Source organism: Schistocerca piceifrons, chromosome 1 (genome assembly GCF_021461385.2).
Source record: "Schistocerca piceifrons isolate TAMUIC-IGC-003096 chromosome 1, iqSchPice1.1, whole genome shotgun sequence".
NCBI classification, from domain to species: domain Eukaryota; kingdom Metazoa; phylum Arthropoda; class Insecta; order Orthoptera; family Acrididae; genus Schistocerca; species Schistocerca piceifrons.
In genome coordinates, this window is record NC_060138.1 from 538814791 (window position 1) to 538834291 (window position 19501).

General features: G+C 38.1%; 1 protein-coding gene across 1 annotated transcript in view; it reads right to left on the reverse strand.

Moving 5' to 3' along the window:
* Nucleotides 1–14277: 14277 nt before the first annotated feature.
* The window catches only part of LOC124799362 (cytochrome P450 3A8-like), a 268183-nt gene continuing 262959 nt past the window's right edge, over nt 14278–19501 (reverse strand). Inside the window, exons 12-14 of the mRNA XM_047262919.1 lie at nt 19309–19446; nt 15891–16059; nt 14278–15683 (exon numbers count right to left, since the gene is read on the reverse strand). Coding sequence (XP_047118875.1) covers nt 15603–15683; nt 15891–16059; nt 19309–19446 — 388 coding nt within the window. The 3' untranslated portion in view covers nt 14278–15602. The remainder of the gene's footprint in view (nt 15684–15890; nt 16060–19308; nt 19447–19501) is intronic.

Sequence of the window (19501 nt, forward strand, 5' to 3'; positions counted from 1 at the left end):
ATATTTTGGTCACTATTTAGTATTGTCATGTCATCAGCATACAATATTTTCTTTTCTTCCTCCTCAACACCTATATCATTAACAAATACATTAAATAACAATGGCCCCATTACCGAACCCTGCGGCACTCCATATTTGATGGATTGGGTTTCTGATTGGTATGAGTTTCCTAATGATACATACTGCTTGCGGTTGCACAAGTATGATTTTATCCATTCACCTGGTTGCCCCCGAATGCCATAGTTGCTTAATTTTTGTATCAGCATTTCATGGTCAATGGTGTCAAATGCCTTTGAAAGATCCAGAAACATTGCAGAGACAACCTTTTTCTCATCTAAGGACTGTAAAATGTATTCTGTTAGACTGACAATTGCTGATTCTGTAGATTTACCCTTTCTGAAACCATGTTGTGAGGTCATGAGAATGTTATGTTTGTCCAAATAGTTAACTAATCTGGTATACATAAGCATTTCTAGGATTTTTGAGAAACCTGATATCAGTGAAACTGGTCTGTAGTTGTTGGGATCATCCTTACACCCTTTCTTGTACACTGGCACTACCTTCGTTATCTTCAGTTTTTCTGGAAAAATTGCATCTCTGAAAGAACAGTTTGCTATGTTCAGCAGTGGTGTTATTATCTCCTCACATACCAGCTTTATTACATGATTTGATATTTCATCATCACCAGCTGATTTCTTGGACTTCAGTTTCTGTATAGTTTTCCGCAATTCATCTTCCGTGACTGGTCTTAAGAACATAGTACTGCATGATCTTCTTGGTACCTTAATACCCTTCTGTTTTTGACTATTTCTTTCCAATTTTAGGTTTTCTACTACACTGATATAGTTATTATTCAGTATGTTTGCTATTTCCATACCATCTGTGACCACTGTGTTGTCTACTTTAATTGACCTAATACCTTCTTCTTTGTTTGACCCATCTTTTTCCTTTCTTTCAGCACTGATTGCCTTCCAAGCTGCCTTTGCCTTGTTTTTTGAGTTCGCTATAGTGGTGTCAATTGCTCTTGCTTTCGCTTCTCTTATTGTTTTTCTATACTTCTTTTTTAACACTTTATAGTTTTCAGCTTCGCCCATCCGTCTCACATCCTGAAGCTTCCTTCGCTGTTCTAGTATTTCACTCATAATCCACTGTGTTTGATCTTGATGCCTTTCTTGTCTCTTTACTTTGGGAAATGCTACGTTAAAATGGTACTTAATTGTTGAAATAAATGCATCATATTTTTCATTTACACTCTGGGCCTGTAGGATTTCATTCCAGGTTTCCTTACTTAACATTGTTCTAAAGATGTTGATATTTTGTTCACTGATGATCCTAATTTCTTTGGTTGTTTGTTTTGGTTCTGATAATCTAGCCAAAGAACTTAATAAAATACACAATAAAATCCAATTCACAGTAGAACATGAAACACCAGAAGGCATTAACTATCTTGATCTAACAATCTCAAATAAAAATCAGAAGCATAAATTTCAAATTTTCAGAAAGCCAACAACCACCAATGTTCCATACACAAATCCTCTTGCCATCCAGACCAACATAAAAAAGCATTCTTTAGAACAATGGTTAATCACATACTTAAAATCCCAATGGACACAAGTGAAAGACAAAAAGAAACAGAAATTATTAAATCAATTGCCTCCACCAATGGGTACAACCCAGCAATAATAGATAAACTAATCCATACAGCAAAACTAAATCAACCAACTGCTAAACAACCACCCACAAACAAGAAAACCACATTTGTTTGCCTGCCTTTCCTAGGGAAGATTTCTCACCAAATTGCCAACCTCTTCAAGACATACAACATAAAAATAAGTTTCTTCACCAACAACAAAATACAAAATAAAATCATACACAGCACCAAAACCAATATACAACAATATCAAAAGTCAGGTGTGTACAAGCTCAATTGCAACACATGTTCAAGCTTCTACATTGGACAAAATGGTAGAAGCTTCACAACAAGATTTAAAGAACACATAGATGCACTCCGTCTTAACAACCTGAACAAGTCCAGCTTTGCCTCACATCTTACCCAACACAATCGGTCTGCAAACAACATAGAACAGAATCTCCAAATACTACATTTTGCCAACAAAGGCACAATACTTGACCTTCTTGAAGAAACTGAAATATTTATCTACAGAAATACAGCACCTGACAACCTACTCAATGATCAAACTGAACTGAGAAACAAATTTTTCCTTCAGAACTTCGAAGATCTACTAGTTCAAAACAAGTAACCACCCAACGAACCCTACACCGGCTCCCCAACCCCCCCTCCCCCCTCCCAATGACCCACCCCCTCCCTCTCCTTACATCCTAACCACACTGGTGTCAATGTAATATACTACCACAGAATAAGACATGTACCATATCTCTAAATGTTAAAGCCCTCCATTGCTAACATAAATCAGTACTTCATACATATTAATTCCAGCTGGAACAAACAGAAGCTGCCTTTACCAATATCCCAGATCACTCTAATGTTAGAATAAAAATAAGTCAACAGTTAAAGAATTTTTTTTTCATGATTTTTTAAATATTAAATGTACAGCCATACAAACAGGTTTAATCCATTACAATCATTGTAACTCTTATACATATACCTTTAGCTAAAATAAACAGAATCTGCTCTTGATAATACCCCAGATCATGTTAACGTAATAACAGAAATAAGCCAACAGTTCATCTGAAGATTTGTTATTAATTTAAATATAAAGGTCCTAGTCATACAGACAGCTGCACCTCACTGCAGATACAATAACTCTGTACTATTGATTCCTTGAGATTCATGTTAATGGCAAACATGATAATTGCTACTAAATTAAAAAAAAAAAAAAGAAAAACCTGCCTGTAATATACAAGTAGAAATAAGATATCAGATCACCTGAAATTTGTTCTTGTAGTAATTTATTTATTTATTTTTTCTTGTGCTCTCATGTTATCACCATTCTGATTAAAATACTTGCCCTTATATTGACTTTAACACATGTAAAGAACAACAAATTACATCTCTGTACAAAGTAGGCTTATGCCATATCTTTCTGTCAAGATCTTTGTTACAAGCAACAGTTGTAAAGCGCATGCTGGATGCTGGTAAAGTGTCACTGCCAAAGTGTAAACTAATATAGTTTGTGTGAAAGTGTTCTGGATGTCAAAATGGAGGCAGACAGATACGAAAAAAGCTGCCTATACTGCCGCAGTAAGTAAAAACTAAATTTACATCCATATTGACAGATAAGCTATAGTCATGGTGATACATTATATTAAGTGTGACCCACTTTTCTGCCATAGAACCAGCACTCAGCATTATGCTACTACCAGTAATGGTGTAACTTCCTGAATCCTCCCGAAACCATCTGAAGATGCACCTGAAAAGGTTCGAAAACCGGTTCATGTAATAAAGCATTATTATCGGAAAAAGTGACTGGTTGCAGTTGTTTATAACTTATTTAAAATCAGTTCCTGTCTGCATATCCTTTGGTAGATGATATTTGGGTTGGAATAGTGTTTTTGAGAAAACACTCTCAAAATGGAGACATTCTGGATGGAGTACTAATGTCATAGTAACAGTCACCTGACCACAATCTGAAGGATCAACAAATACTTAGTGTATATTACTGGGTGCCTCCCCCCCCTTCCCCCCCCCCCCCTCCTTCCTCCCACATGAACCATGGACCTTGCTGTTGGTGGGGAGGCTTGCGTGCCTCAGCGATACAGATAGCCGTACCACAGGTGCAACCACAACGGAGGGTATCTGTTGAGAGGCCAGACAAATGTGTGGTTCCTGAAGAGGGGCAGCAGCCTTTTCAGTAGTTGCAAGGGCAACAGTCTGGATGACTGACTGATCTGGCCTTGTCACACTAACCAAAACGGCCTTGCTGTGCTGGTACTGCAAACGGCTGAAAGCAAGGGGAAACTACGGCCGTAATTTTTCCCGAGGGCATGCAGCTTTACTGTATGGTTAAATGATGATGGTGCCCTCTTGGGTAAAATATTCCGGAGGTAAAATAGTTCCCCATTCGGATCTCCGGGCGGGGACTACTCAGGAGGATGTCGTTATCAGGTTAAATAAAACTGGCATTCTACGGATCGGAGCGTGGAATGTCAGATCCCTTAATCTGGCAGGTAGGTTAGAAAATTTAAAAAGGGAAATGGATAGGTTAAAGTTAGATATAGTGGGAATTAGTGAAGTTCAGTGGAAGAAGGAACAAGACTTCTAGTCAGGTGACTACAGGGTTATAAACACAAAATCAAATAGCAGGAGTAGGTTTAATAATGAATAGGAAAATAGGAATGCGGATAAGCTACTACAAACAGCATAGTGAATGCATTATTGTGGCCAAGATAGATATGAAGCCCATGCCTACTACAGTAGTACAAGTTTATATGCCAACTAGCTCTGCAGATGATGAAGAAATTGAAGAAATGAATGATGAAATAAAAGAAATTATTCAGATTGTGAAGGGAGATGAAAATTTAATAGTCATGGGTGACTGGAATTCGGCAGTAGGAAAAGGGAGAGAAGGAAACGTAGTAGGTGAATATGGATTGGGGGTAAGAAATGAAAGAGGAAGCCGTCTGGTAGAATTTTGCACAGAGCATAACTTAATCATAGCTAACACTTGGTCCAAGAATCATGAAAAAAGGTTGTATACATGGAAGAAGCCTGGAGATACTGACAGGTTTCAGATAGATTATATAACGGTAAGACAGAAATTTAGGAACCAGGTTTTAAATTTTAAGACATTTCCAGGGGCAGATGTGGATTCGGACCACAATCTATTGGTTGTGACCTGTAGATTAAAAGTGAAGAAAATGCAAAAAGGTGGGAATTTAAGGAGATGGGACCTGGATAAACTGACTAAACCAGAGGTTGTACAGAGTTTCAGGGAGAGCATAAGGGAACAATTGACAGGAATGGGGAAATAAATACAGTAGAAGGAGAATGGGTAGCTTTGAGGTATGACGTAGTGAAGGCAGCAGAGGATCAAATAGGTAAAAAGACGAGGGCTAGTAGAAATCCTTGGGTGACAGAAGAAATACTGAATTTAATTGATGAAAGGAGAAAATATAAAAATGCAGTAAATGAAGCAGGCAAAAAGGAATACAAACGTCTCAAAAATGAGATTGACAAGAAGTGCAAAATGGCTAAGCAGGCATGGCTAGAGGACAAATATAAGGATGTAGAGGCTTATCTCACTAGGGGTAAGATAGATACAGCCTACAGGAAAATTAAAGAGACCTTCAGAGAAAAGAGAACCATTTGTATGAATATCGAAAGCTCAGATGGAAACCTAGTTTTAAGCAGAGAAGGGAAAGTAGAAAGGTGGAAGGAGTATATCGAGGGTCTATACAAGGGCGATGTACTTGAGGACAATATTATGGAAATGGAAGAGGATGTAAATGAAGGTGAAATGGGAGACGTGAAGAGTTTGACAGAGCACTGAAAGACCTGAGTCGTAATGAGGCCCCGGGAGTAGACACCATTCCATTAGAACTACTGACAGCCTCGGGAGAGCCAGTCCTGATGAAACTCTACCATCTGGTGAACAAGATGTGTGAAACAGGCGAAATACCCTCAGACTTCAAGAAGAATATAATAATTCCAACCGCAAAGAAAGCAGGTGTCGGCAAATGTGAAAATTACCAAACTATCAGTTTAATAAGTCACGGATGCAAAATACTAACACGGATTCTTTACAGACAAATGGAAAAACTAGTAGAAGCTGACCTCGGGGAAGATCAGTTTGGATTCCGTAGAAATATTGGAACACGTGGACGATAAATAGTTTGGACAAGAAGAGAATAGAAGCTTTCGAAATGTGGTGCTACAGAAGAATGCTGAAGATTAGATGGGTGGATCACATAACTAATGTAGGATTGGGGAGAAAAGTTTGTGGCACAACTTGACTAGAAGAAGGATCGGTTGGTAGGACATGTGTTGAGGCATCAAGGGATCACCAATTTAGTATTGGAGGGCAGCGTGGAGGGTAAAAATCGTAGAGGGAGTCCAAGAGATGAATACACTAAGCAGATTCAGAAGGATGTAGGTTGCAGTAGGTACTGGGAGATGAAAAAGCTTGCACAGGATAGAGTAGCATGGAGAGCTGCATCAAACCAGTCTCAGGACTGAAGACCACAACAACAACAACAACATTACTGGGTAAGAAGTTACTATCTCTATTCACCTTTTACTTAGTAATATCACACGACCAATCATTTACAATAAGCTGTTAGTGGAGAAGGTATTTCATCCATGATGATATGCTGCAGAATAAATGTTTCTATTACCTTGTAAGGGACTTTATAGATAAAGAGCAAAACACATGCATGGTTTATATTTTTTCATTTATTTTGAAGACTTATGTATGATTGGGTACATAAACTGCTTTAAGTAAGACTAAATTCAATTCCAGTGTCCTGTATGTTGCACTTGTGTTCAGTATCACGTATCAATCACAACAGGTGATGTAATATCTGGATATAGATTCTTCTGATGGATGATATTCACATCATGCAATTTCAGTCACTTTTGCCATTAACTTCTCACATAAACTCTGAACACATGGTTGCCAGCTGCATCTTTGACAGATTGGTTTCTCAATTTCATAACTTGATACACCAGATTTTTAAATGTATATTCCACTATGTGTACACTTTCACTATAATCATAAATTTTTTACAGAATGTGGACATCAGCTCTCACACAATATGTGATGTTCTAAATTCACTATAGGAGTCTGCATATTTCAGATAAATGTATGTATCTTTCATATAGTAGATTTTTCCCCCAATTATTCCCACTCATAGCTAATGAATATCACTCTTCTTTTACAATATTGCATGTTTGGAAAAACAACCACTGAATAAAATTGCTGTAACTACACCAAATATAAGAATATGTTAAGAAATATTATGCATGATGGGAGTCAAACCCAAGCCTTACAGCTAAAGAGCTGTCAGGCAATCAGTTGGATTTGAAATTGGGATTGCACTCTAGTGCATATAGTTATTTTCATTGTGAAATTTCACCTAAATTGAGTGAAATTTAAGAAAATTAAACATGACAAGATCAAACCAACAACCTTCTGATTAAAAATATGTTCAGAAATAGGGTAATCTTGTGCAGGAGTGAAAGGAAAAAAAACTAGACACTTTATGAGGAATTTTTATTCTCTAAATATGTCATTATGAAGTGTATGGGTCATTGCTCATTGCTAACCCTGATCTTATCTTCAAAAGTAGTGAAAGACATTTTTCAGTTTCTTTCAGTAATAGGCAATCAAGAGATTCACCCATTACCACATTACAAGTAGAGGATCTAAGATGCAGCTGGGACCATTTAGTGGCTGTCTGTATCTGTGTCATTAGGGTTAATTCACTTTCATATACAGCTACTTGTACTAGCAGGAGATTCTGGGTTTCGTCTCCATCATGTGTAAGTTTCTTAAAATTCATTTTGCCACCCTTAGTGTCTAAACAGTTGCATTCCATACCTGCTGCCACAGCCAGGGCAGGGATTGTACAAGTGCATATAATACCCAGAAGTTCACCCATGTGGATAGTTCATTTCAGAATGTTGTTCACTATGACATTATTTGACTTCTAAAGGGTTGAAGTGAATTCGTATAGACATAGCAGCTGGTACACTGTGATGTAACAATACAATCTGAAAATGTTTGAGGTTGTATGATGGTTCAGTCCACTGAGACTGAGTGGGATTGTCTGCATGACTAATTATAGTCCATAGAGGGTCTGATGACTACAACAGAGTGTGACCTGTGTCTTCAAGAAATCGACATATTCAGCAACAGTCAGTCCATCGCCAACTTATACTGAGGTGCCACACTAAACTTAACACCATCAAAGTCTGCGTACCGTGTGTATTTAAAGATTTTAAGTGCTATCAACTTGAGCAATTTCTACAGTGCAATATAGTTAGCTATACAGATTCTGATCCTATGGTGACTACTTGCTAAAACAAATTTTGAAAATGTCATAAAATATTTAACAGAACAAAAAGTGACACATAAGGATGAATTAATAGACAAATATGTAGTTCCATATGTGTATGATCCTATAGACTTGAATTCTAGTTCTCCAATTGGGCTGAATGTGATACATACAGAATTTGTTTCTAATAAATAATTAATATTTAAACAATATAATATTTTTTATGAAGGCCTTTTTGGTTTTAAGCTCATTTTCTTTTTGTTGCATATATCTGCAGTTCAAAAGTTAAATTATTCATTTATTTGTAAAAATCCTTGTCCAAACCACAGAACATGGATGATATTTTATGAGTTTTTTACTTCTATGAATTCCTTCAACCAGGAACTCTGCCTGAATTCAGAAACTTGGATTGCTCTAACAGTTTCAAACCCAAACTGAGACATTGCTGGAGGTTTCTGTAATTTTCAACATCATTTATTTTGTTCCCCAACTGCATCATCAGCTTGGGATGGAACCATGTCATAGAATTTGGTTATCTGGACATACTGGTGAATCACTGTGCTTGTCATTTATAACACGTAATTTAGTATGCTGCCACAAACGGTATGTGCTATTCTGTGAGAGCTGAATACAAGACAGTAGGGTTTTCCTCATAGCCTGCTACAGGAATGAGAAGGCATTCACAGTCAGCATATATAATGAAATGTACTCAACCCTTGTGTAGAAATTCTTAAAGTTCAAGAACTTTTTAGCCTTAGTAGGTATCTCTCCAAGCACCAGGTACTGAGAGTAGTGGAGAATTGCAGTCTTTGGTACAATCTCAGGTCACACCGTAATTACACTACAGTAGTACAATTGCCCTTGGCAATGGAACTGGGAGTGTTTTGGCTCACCTCTTGCCATATAGAATTTTCAGAAATTTTAACACAATTAACAGTGACAACTTCCTAACACTGGAGCCAAAAGCTCTGAGTTCAACTCCTGTCTTGTTTAATTTTCTTAAAAGTAGTTTTTTTCTGCAAATTTTAACACTCTCAATGTCTAAACAGTTACATTCATCATGTAACGCTCCCCCCGCCCCTGTCCCCACCTGTTCCATCTCCAGCTGCCCTTGCCCCTTGGAAGCCCTCTTTCTCATTTTCTTAAATCAATATATATCTTCAATCAGGTATGCTGATTGAATGCAATAACATAAGTGACTCTGCTGAGTTCCATCCCAAACTTGAGGCATTTATGAAGTTTTCTATAATGTAGTATGTATCTTGTTTCCCCCTCCAGCATTGTCAACAGCTTTGGGTGAGAACTGTTTCACGGTACTTGATGCTATGGACATAGTGGCAAACCATTGTGCGTGTCATGTAAACTATTAGTATACATCACACCTACCTACAAAACATATTATACATCAATATCAAACACCATGGTTGAGAAATCACCTAATTTCATCAAGATGATGATGATGATGATGATGGTTGAGAAATCACCTAATTTGCCAAATTCAGCACCAGAAAGCTGCTGAAAAGCTGTAAGAGGAAGAAACTGTTGCATTGTGTACCAGTATAAATTGATAACATCCAGGTACATGTTGTAACTTTAATCAGCAGATGTTTGATTGAACAGTTCATCCACTCCTTGGTTATTTGCCTTTGCATCTATGGAAAAATTGGCAAAGTCACCTGCTAATCTTGTAAGCAGTAAGTAGCAGCCTGGCTTGTAACCATTGGTTAAGAGTTTGATTCAACACTGATGTATTTGAGAAAGGCATCTCACAAAAGCTATGGCATGATGTAGTAGAAGGCAGGATCAAATGTGTATGTTTCACTGCATACATCCCAAACTTGCACAACAATATCTACAAGTGAGTATATGTCAGTGTTTATATAAAGTATTGCATATTCCCCTATGCCAAGAGATATTAAACTCCTGCCAGACATGCACCACATGTTCATATTCTGCATCCATTATGACATATCCTCCAAGTATACTAGAAAAAGCAGATATCAGGTAACCTGGTTTCACAAAGTTCCTCCACTGAGTCCAGATGGTCATATGGGAAGGTCCAGTTCTTTGTTATAACCTGAAATTTAGTGTCATGAGGGTGTGCAGCTCAAAAAAGACCCATATACTCCTCAACAAGTTTCTCAAATGGTATCTGCACGAATCTTAGCAATTCCAGGAAGTACAAGTAGGTGGTAATTGTTCTTTCCAGCACAATTCTAGACCATACCCTAATTATGTGAACCCACTTTCATAGTTAAGCAATTGTCCTAGGTATTAAACAAACAGACATGATGCAGTCCACGTCACAAACAGCTCAAGAATCCTCAGATAGTCCAAGATTATATGACCCATACACTTCATGATGACATATTTAGAGAATAAAAATTCCTCATAAAGTGTCTGGTTTCTTTTTCCTTTCACTCCTATATACTATGACTTCAGGTTACAAAATTTAACATGAACACCACAGTTTAGCGTTCATTGTTTGGCAGAGCAGCAATAGCTGTGGTGGTGGGAGTCAAGGTGGGAGATTTTGTAGTAAGTCAGTAATCATAAAGCAGTATTTGGTAAGTGTACACTCCATAGTAAAATGCAGGTGTGACTACATAGTATTAGCCACAGCTCAATGACAATTTATATAAACTAGCTTCATCATGTCGTGACTCAACTGATACCTCTAAAATGAGGCAATATATCCTGGTGGACAGCTGGTTGGGAGTGAGGATGAGTGGCCACTGCCAAACTGTGGCCAAGAGCAAATTAGACCACCTCGTGGCACAACATGCAGCTGAACATCACACACTTGATTTCAATGGCTGCTTCATTACCAAAGCCATCTGGATTCTTCCCTCCACCACCTGCATTTCTGAACTACGCAAATGGGAGTTATCCTTACAATGCTCAGAGCCATTTGAACCATTATCCTTACAACACATTCTCCGCTCCCGTAATTATCCTGACCTCAATCTACAGTAGCACACTGTCCCCACACCCTCCACCCAACAGTTTCCACTCCCTCCGTCCTATTATTTCCTCCCCATTCTCATCTCCCACCCTGTTTATTTGCAGCCCTCTGCCAATGCTTTTCCCTACTCCATTCCTTTTTTCCCCCTTCCCTGGCCCATAACCTCCCAATGCTATGCCTGTTGGTATCTTAGTCCCTGCACACTCCACCAGACAGCATTCATCTTTCTCCCCACCCATACACTACTATCCCTTCCCCTTCCCTAAGCCATCAAGATTGCTGTTTGCATCCCACCTGACAGTTGCATTCCAGCCCAAGATGCTGGAGATGGCAGTCGTGTTCATCAGGTGTGCTTGCTTGTTTGTATGAATGATGTGTCTCTCTCTTTTACTGGTGAAGGCTGTGGCTTAAAGCTTTGTGTGTCTTTTTAACTGTGCCTGTCTGCAACTTAACATGTCTTCCTTATGGTAAATAGTAATCTGTCTTTTCCTACATTGTAGAATTTGCACTTAAATTGTTGTCGCTGCCACTAACAATGATTAAATAATGTGTATATTTTATTTTGATTATGCAATCTGACTGGAAAGTAACATATAAAGCTATTAATATAATAACAAAACTGTACTTAAAATATGTGAATAACCAACTTAAATGCTCACATTACTTCAACTTTCAATATTGCTTTATAGAGACAGAGAGTGAGTGAGAGAGAGACAGAGACAGAGAGAGAGAGAGAGAGAGAGAGAGAGAGAGAGAGAGAGAGAGAGAGAGAGAGGAGAGAGAGAGAGAGAGAGATAATGCAGTTGGCCACAGTGGTACAACAATGGACTTGCATTCAAAAAGATGGCAGTTCAGAACCCCATCCAGTCAACTAGGTTAAGGTCTTCCACCATTTTCTTAAATCACTAACAGATTACCGGAGGTTTCCTTTGAAATGACGTGGCTGACTCCTTTTCCCTCACTCCCCAATCTCAACTTGGATCCACGTCCATTGACCTTATCAACTGGATCTTAAATGCTAATCTTCCTGATTTTTTTTCCTTTTCCTTCTATGTTGCTTAATCTAGGTAGACTTGCACAAATTACTGCACATTGACACTCACTTTGAGTAAGTGATGCGCTATACAAATTGTACAGGTATTGTTTCAATTTGCTGAGCACTTCTGAGCAGAGGCAGCATTCCATTCAACATATCATGCAATTCTTGTTCACTTTCACTGAGAACAGAGATGTAGATAGTGAATTTCATCATTGGTATGCTTTCACACTGAATTTTAACCCTACTCTTAAACCTTTCTTTTATTTCCATCACTGCTTTTTTTATGTATAAGTTATTCATTCCATTCAATAGATCAAGTAACTTTTCTCCACTTTCACTGAGAATAGCAATGTAAACAGTGAATTTTATCACTGATATCCTTTCACACTGAATTTTAATCCCATCCTTGTCTTAGACACTTTAGATGCATCTCTTTCTTCTTCACCTTCCTTTCTTTTGTTCCTTCTTGGTTCTTCGGTATTCTATGGTACCTAACTTTCCCTATACTTTACTCTTATTTTCCTCAGAATTTCAAACATCTTATATCATTTTACATTGCCAGATGTCTTTTCTATGTCAACAAATTCTATGAATGTATCTTGATTCACCTTAAGTCTTGTTTCCATCATCAAGTGAAACATCAGAACTGTCTCTCTGTTGTCTTTACCTTTCCAAACCAATTATAATCTCAAACTGATTGTCAGTTTCCTTTTCTATATTATTCATCATCAACTTGTCCAGTAGTTCTCACATTTATCTGCCCATGGTATTTTCAGGATTGCATAGATAACATTTCTCTGAAAGTCTGATGGCAAGTTTCCAGTCTCAAAGATTCTCCACACCAATCTGAATAGTTGTTTGGTTGGCACTTCCCCCAATGATTTTGGAAATTCTGAAGGAATGTTATCTATCTCTTTTGCTTTATTTAATCACAAGTCTTAAAAAAACTGTGTTAAACTCAGACTCAGTCACTCAGCTGCCTGGGACTTCCACATGCCTTCTTCCATTATGTCATCAGACAAGTCCTCCAACTCATAGAGGCCTTCAGTGTATTCTTTTCCACCTATCTGCTATCTACTCTATATTTTGTTCAAAGGTTTTAATGACATTACGTGCATTTGGTCACTGAAATGAATTACTGATAAAGGGTGAAAATCGAGAATCGAAGACAGATCTTCCACGTAACAGGAGTGGTTATGTTAACCGCCTTGGTCACCCAAGCATGCTTCCCATCTGACCCACATTCACAGCCCATTGTTACACACTACTGACTTAGTGTCACATACTCACGAACCCCTTGTTCACAGTTCCTGATTCCAATACGAGACTGAGCATTGTGTGCATCTGCACTGAAAAATAGGATTATTGGCCATCAACACTGTAGACTGGACCAATTCTTCCCATGACTATTTCTCCGCATTTTTCCTGTAGTCACTTCCTGCTAATTTTTTTCCTTAGTCACTTATACTGCTGAATTCCTGCCTTTCCCAGAACATTTTTGTACTTTCTCCTCTTGTCAATTGAGTTACTTACGTTTCCCAAGGTTTTTCCATAGCTACCTTTCTTGTACCTTCTGTGATTCCTCGTTTTAGAGATGTCCATTCCTCTGCAAATAAGCTGCCTACTGTATTATTCATTACAGCATTATGCCCCAATTTGTAAAATATTAAACTTTTGTTGGTTATTCAATCTTTTTCTCATGGTTACTTCATCCTTGGGCACCCCTTTCTGGGATACAAAATGGGAGCTAATTCATAATCTTTTTCCAATGGAGGTAACACCAATACATTTTTTTAACTACAGGCCACTTACTGCAGTAGTTTCCATTGCCTTCAGCATCCTCATGCCATTGATATTTATTGCTGATTCTCCTGCCTTTTAGGGGTTGTTCCCTACCCCAAGGGCAAACAGTTGCCTTGAAGTTCTAGCCACTTCTTCACCCTCTTTGATGAGGCTGTTGGCAGAATGAAGGTGCCCATGTCTTCATCTGCCACTGATGATGATTTTCATTCACAATTTAGTCAGTGGCTGGGTTCAAACACTTGACTCGGAACATTTCGATTAGTAATCAGAGATGCTATGCTATACCATAGTTAACAACTGGTTCAAGTACTATGATCCAACAGCCTTTCATTTATGGCTTGTACTATCTACTGCAGGCAGGTACAAAAATGATACAAAAATTCTGGATACTGGTGATCTCCAGAGAAAGCTCTTTATTGTTCAGTAGTTGAGGAATGGTTGTTGCAGTTGTACTGAAAATAATATTTTTGCATTGAATATGATTGAAAAATAGTTTTGTGTGAAAGAAATTTTTTATTCAGAAGTAAGAAGACAGATCTCCACAAAATTAATGACAAAAATTTATCATAAATTACAAGTACTCCTTAAAGAAATGATGTTTACAGTGCAGCAATCAAATACATACTTGAATTATGTTTATAAATACCATTAACAATACTTTTTCATAATTATTCACTGGTTTGTATCCTCGTGAAACCAAATTTGGAATACCAACATCACACTGTGACATACAGGCTTTGTTTTACAAGGAATTTGATTCTTACATGCTGTTGCTTGTTTCTAGTCTTGGCTAGATGTCCTGTTAAGTAATAACAGCAAGAAATTTATTTTCTTTAAAAATTATTATATAGATGTTAAAAAAATACCTGTTCTCATAAATTCAGCACCATAGCATTCAGTCTCATTTTATTACACTTATCATTGGTTCTATCATTTATTTATGCTGATACAAAGGCATACATGACCAGTAATGACACTGTTTTTGATATGCAGTCTTTTACTGGTGTATGTCTCAATAGCTGCCATTAAGAAGCATTTGAAAATATCTCAAGTTACATGACTATCAGTATGTTTAACTGAAGAATGTCACAACTACATCAACAAAAATGTAGAATTTTCTGTGTTTTAATTTGTGTAAGTGTCTCATATCTATTATCAGAATTTGCTACAGGAAAACTATACCCTACAGGGTCACATTCAGCCATTTTGCAGAACAAACAAATCCAGCAACTCAAATGTTATTGGTAGTTCATGGGGTTTAATGAAAATGTATTAAGCTACTTAGATACATTTGAAATGCATTCCTTGTTGCTCCCATGTGAAAGAATGCTTAAGCAGTTACGTACTTCTGTCGATTGTTAAGCATAATTTATATAGATACACATACTTTTAGCATATTAAGAGGTTTCTAACCTAGCCACAATTTCAATGTACCATATGAAGTTGAAAATATTCTTATGCACCTGTCTTTCCTTTTAATTGGCCTGCACATAATATTAATTGCTGCTCTGCAATGTGGAATGTCTTCCTCTACCAATATACAGTAATTTAGGCACTTCTTAAGAAGTCAAACCAATAATTATATTGTATTGAAGAAGTCTTGAAATATTTCTCCCCTTTTATCAAAACTGTAAACTGAGTCTTGAAAAGTCTTATATGTGATAATACAAAAGTGGTAGTAAAAATAAAATTAAACTAGAAATGTGTAAACACAAATATCAGTGTTAACATTAATGGCTCAATGACATACAAAATTTAATTTAGTTGCTGTCAAAAATACACTGTGTTCCATTCAGCCTTGTGATCTCATATGTGTGCTTATTTGCGAAGCTCCACACTAATTTTCACTGGTTTTGGCTTCATGACTCCAGTGATCCCCTCCTCCAAAGGTGGTGGTATCTGAAAATATATTACCAGAAGCATGGGAATCAGCAGGCAAACAGGAAGGGCTCATGTTTTAATGTGGCTGTTCCAGTTACTAACTTTTAGTAATTTTTACTGCCTCCCACCAATAAATAAGACATCACTTGTGAACTTTACAAATTGTAACAATAATAAATGATGTTTAATATTTAGCTGCTTATGAGTGAGTGATATAGTTCATACCTGAGTCTCCTCAGCTGGCACAAACTTGAAGTTCTTGATCAGTGTTGCAACTGCCAACTTAGCTACAAGGACACCATACTGAACACTGACATTAGCCGTATTGGAACCAGCCAGACCAAATGGTAGGTATGTGTATGGGTGACGCTTTTCAGCAATGGCTGGAGAAAACCTAAACATAAAAATAATCTATAGGAGCCTCCAAATGAACTGTATGTCCATAATCTAATGTGGCATAATATGGTATTTTTAGTTAGGTTTTACAGCATGATGGAGAGCGGAAACAATTCTGAAGAATAAACAAACTTAATTAATTGGCCAATGTGTCTTGGTACAGTTCTGTATCCAGAAATTACAATCTGAAACATTGTCATTAAAAATGTAAGTGGCCCAAAGGGTAATATTGACAAATCAAGTACTGAAAACATAATTTATCATACATCTCAATATAGTCCTTTCCAGCATCAAAGGAAAACAATGACCAATTGAAACTACTGCTCAAGAAAGCCAACTGTTGATCTGGCTGTAGCAGTAACTAAGTTGTTAAAGTGATAAGGTACACACACTTCCATTTCAAAGTGGTGTGTGTTGTTACATCACTGTGGAAGCATAGAAAAAATGGCTCTGATCACTATGGGACTTAACTTCTAAAATGACAGTCCGCTAGAACTTAGAACTACTTAAACCTAACTAACCTAAGGACATCACACACATCCATGCCCGAGGCAGGATTCGAACCTGCAACCATAGCGGTCACGCGGTTCCAAACTGTAGCGCCTAGAACCGCTCGGCCACCCCGGCCAGCGGAAGCATAGAAAATGATCACAGAAATATCAACACCGGCAGCAATGACAGTTGCTGCAAACATCACTAAATTTGTTGATGATGAGAAGGAGAAAGGAATGACAATACTGATAGAACAGGCGATGAATTGGGGAATGTTGTAGTTGAAAGTCTGTGTATAGAACAGTTGATGAACTGTGGGATGTTACAGAAGAAAGTCTGTGCACGGCCAGTCTTGTCATCGTCAGTGCTGTTCCTGTCAGCCCTGTCTTCGCTGCCGCTTTGGCTGGCCCTGTGGCTCATCTCTGTGCACCTCCAGGTGTCACCAGGTGCTCCTGCATGTCCACACACACCCCTGTGAGTTCCATTGTTGCATGTCACATACACAGGGTGCCAGGGCGTTCAGTTCCTTTCCTGTGTCCCCTGGCTACCACATCACATGCATTTGCACCTCCTCTCATTGCCTTTGCCTCACTTCTCATGTGTTGTTTTTTTTTCTTTTGGCATACACTGCACCTTCCACAGGTCCCCCTGTGCTGCTCTGACCCAGCCACCATTCCCAGCCAGCCACCAACAGCTTCTTCCAGGGCTTCCTCATCGGAGTTCTGTTGCAATCTGTGCCCTTGACTCTCCTGCTGCCTTTGGCCTTCCATGACAACAACCCGGCACCTCTTCTTTCACTGTAGCCACCCTTGCATTACCTGCTTCCTTCCTGGTGGGGGCCTCTCTTACAATGGCTGCATAATCTACAGAGGAAATAATGGAAAATAGGCACAGCAGAGACCATGCATCCTTAGCTACTCCTGATTGTGGCTCAATGTCTGCATCCTCTGGGTTGCTGCTCCTTCTCCTACAAATGCTCAACCTTCAGAGACAGTTATGTGTTTCACCAATACATCGCATGTTTGCATTTGGTGCTGATAGTAAACATTCTGTTTATAGACTCAGTGACAGAATGCAACACAACCACTAGGGACTGCTAACATCATCCATAGGCAGCACATGCAGCAACAATGATGGTGCTGCTATCATGGTCTATCTTCCATCTGCGAGTCATGTGGTTATCAAGAGCCCATGAATACCCCTTCATCATGGTATACTTTAGCCATGTGCACCCCGCAGCAGCCAGCTGCAGTCACAGCTCTGCTCCAGGACACTTGTACTGGTCACCTATGGCATCCCATCTACAGCAGCCTCAGCTAACTCTACACCACACTGCATCATTCTGCTAAGCCACCCAGAAACCATCAGCACTCTCCCTGGAATCCAGTGCTACAATGTCATTGTGCAGAAGTTATTATGTCATGACATATGTCATGACCATTTCACAGCTGAGGTCTGTACAGACACTTGGTTTGCTACATTCATACTAGATCAAGGAGGAACATTTCGTTTACTGTTGTTTATATGGCACTTCACTTTTCTTTGTGAGGCTGTAGCAGATGTACAATGTCAAACCAGCTGCTGAAAATCAATCAGGTGTTTGTGAGTGACAAACAACAGACTCTTGGTTTTGCTACATTCACACTATACTAAGGATGGTCATTTCCGTTACTGTTATCTGTGTGAACTTCACTTTTCTTTGTGAGGCTGCAATAGATGTAGATTGTCAAACTATGTGTGGAACATCAATCAGCTGCAAGCAAGTGGCAGGATAAAACAAGTGTATGTGACCTTGTCAATCACCAGGATATCACATCGCATAAACATCATAATAACGATAGCACTGTGACTGTACCCGATGAACACCCTGACAATGTAACCTGAGGAGATTATGCAACATTAAATATCCTTACGTTTTGTAATTCCAGTTACATACGACATTACTATGTTGCATATTTGTATTGAATGTCTATCACTTGTTAGATATAATTCACAGAATGGTGATAATTGGAACTTTATGATAAGGCAGTTTAGGAATAACTGAGTCGACTTTGCTGGGTAATTGTTCTGCTAGTATTACTTTGTTTGATTTCCCATCATTTACCTTTGACATTTTCAACTATGTTGATTATACTGTCAAAATTCTGTAATCACAGCTCACTATAGTGTATCAAGAAAGAGAGTCAAGTGATAAACAATAAATGAAGAAGCGAATGGCACTCTTTCCTTTCTAAAATAACATGCAAAAGTTCATTTCTGTTGTGTGCACCCATTCTCCTTCCTTTCATTTCATATTCCCAAATTTTTTTTCCACTTCTTCAATCATTATTTTCAGAATTTCTTTTCTATACATCTAAATTAATTTTAAAATTTCCAGTAATTTTTCATGTTTGTTTTTCATTATTGTTACCAATCCACTATGCTAATTTTTTACTTTCATTTATTGCTTTTTGTGCTTTATGTATTTGATGTTTCTAAGGGTTTCTTCATACATTTCTCTGTACCTTTATTTTGACTTCCTATGTCACACTCTTTACAACAATGCAAAATGGAGCCCGTCTTCATGATAAAGTTGCTGATACAGATAAAGATGACTTGATGCTTGAAGTCATGATTGCTTGATGTAAGTAATACAGAATTACAAATAATCATCAACTTCTCTCAAATGCCCTCCCACCCTTATCTCACTTTCTCTATCTCAACCCTTTGAAAGACAGATTTATGATAAGTTTTAATACTGTGCAGAGTATTTCACCTGTCTGGATTGAAAGTATGTGGCTCTGGATAGTAGTCCTCCAAGTGATGAAGAGCATACACTGGAATAGATACTATGGTTCCCTTCTCAATCTTCAGATTCTCAAACTCAGTGTTTTCCAGGCATTCATGCTCAATCCTGCAACAATTTCCAAAATGAAATCAAACTATTCCTGTTTATTATTACTGTAAAT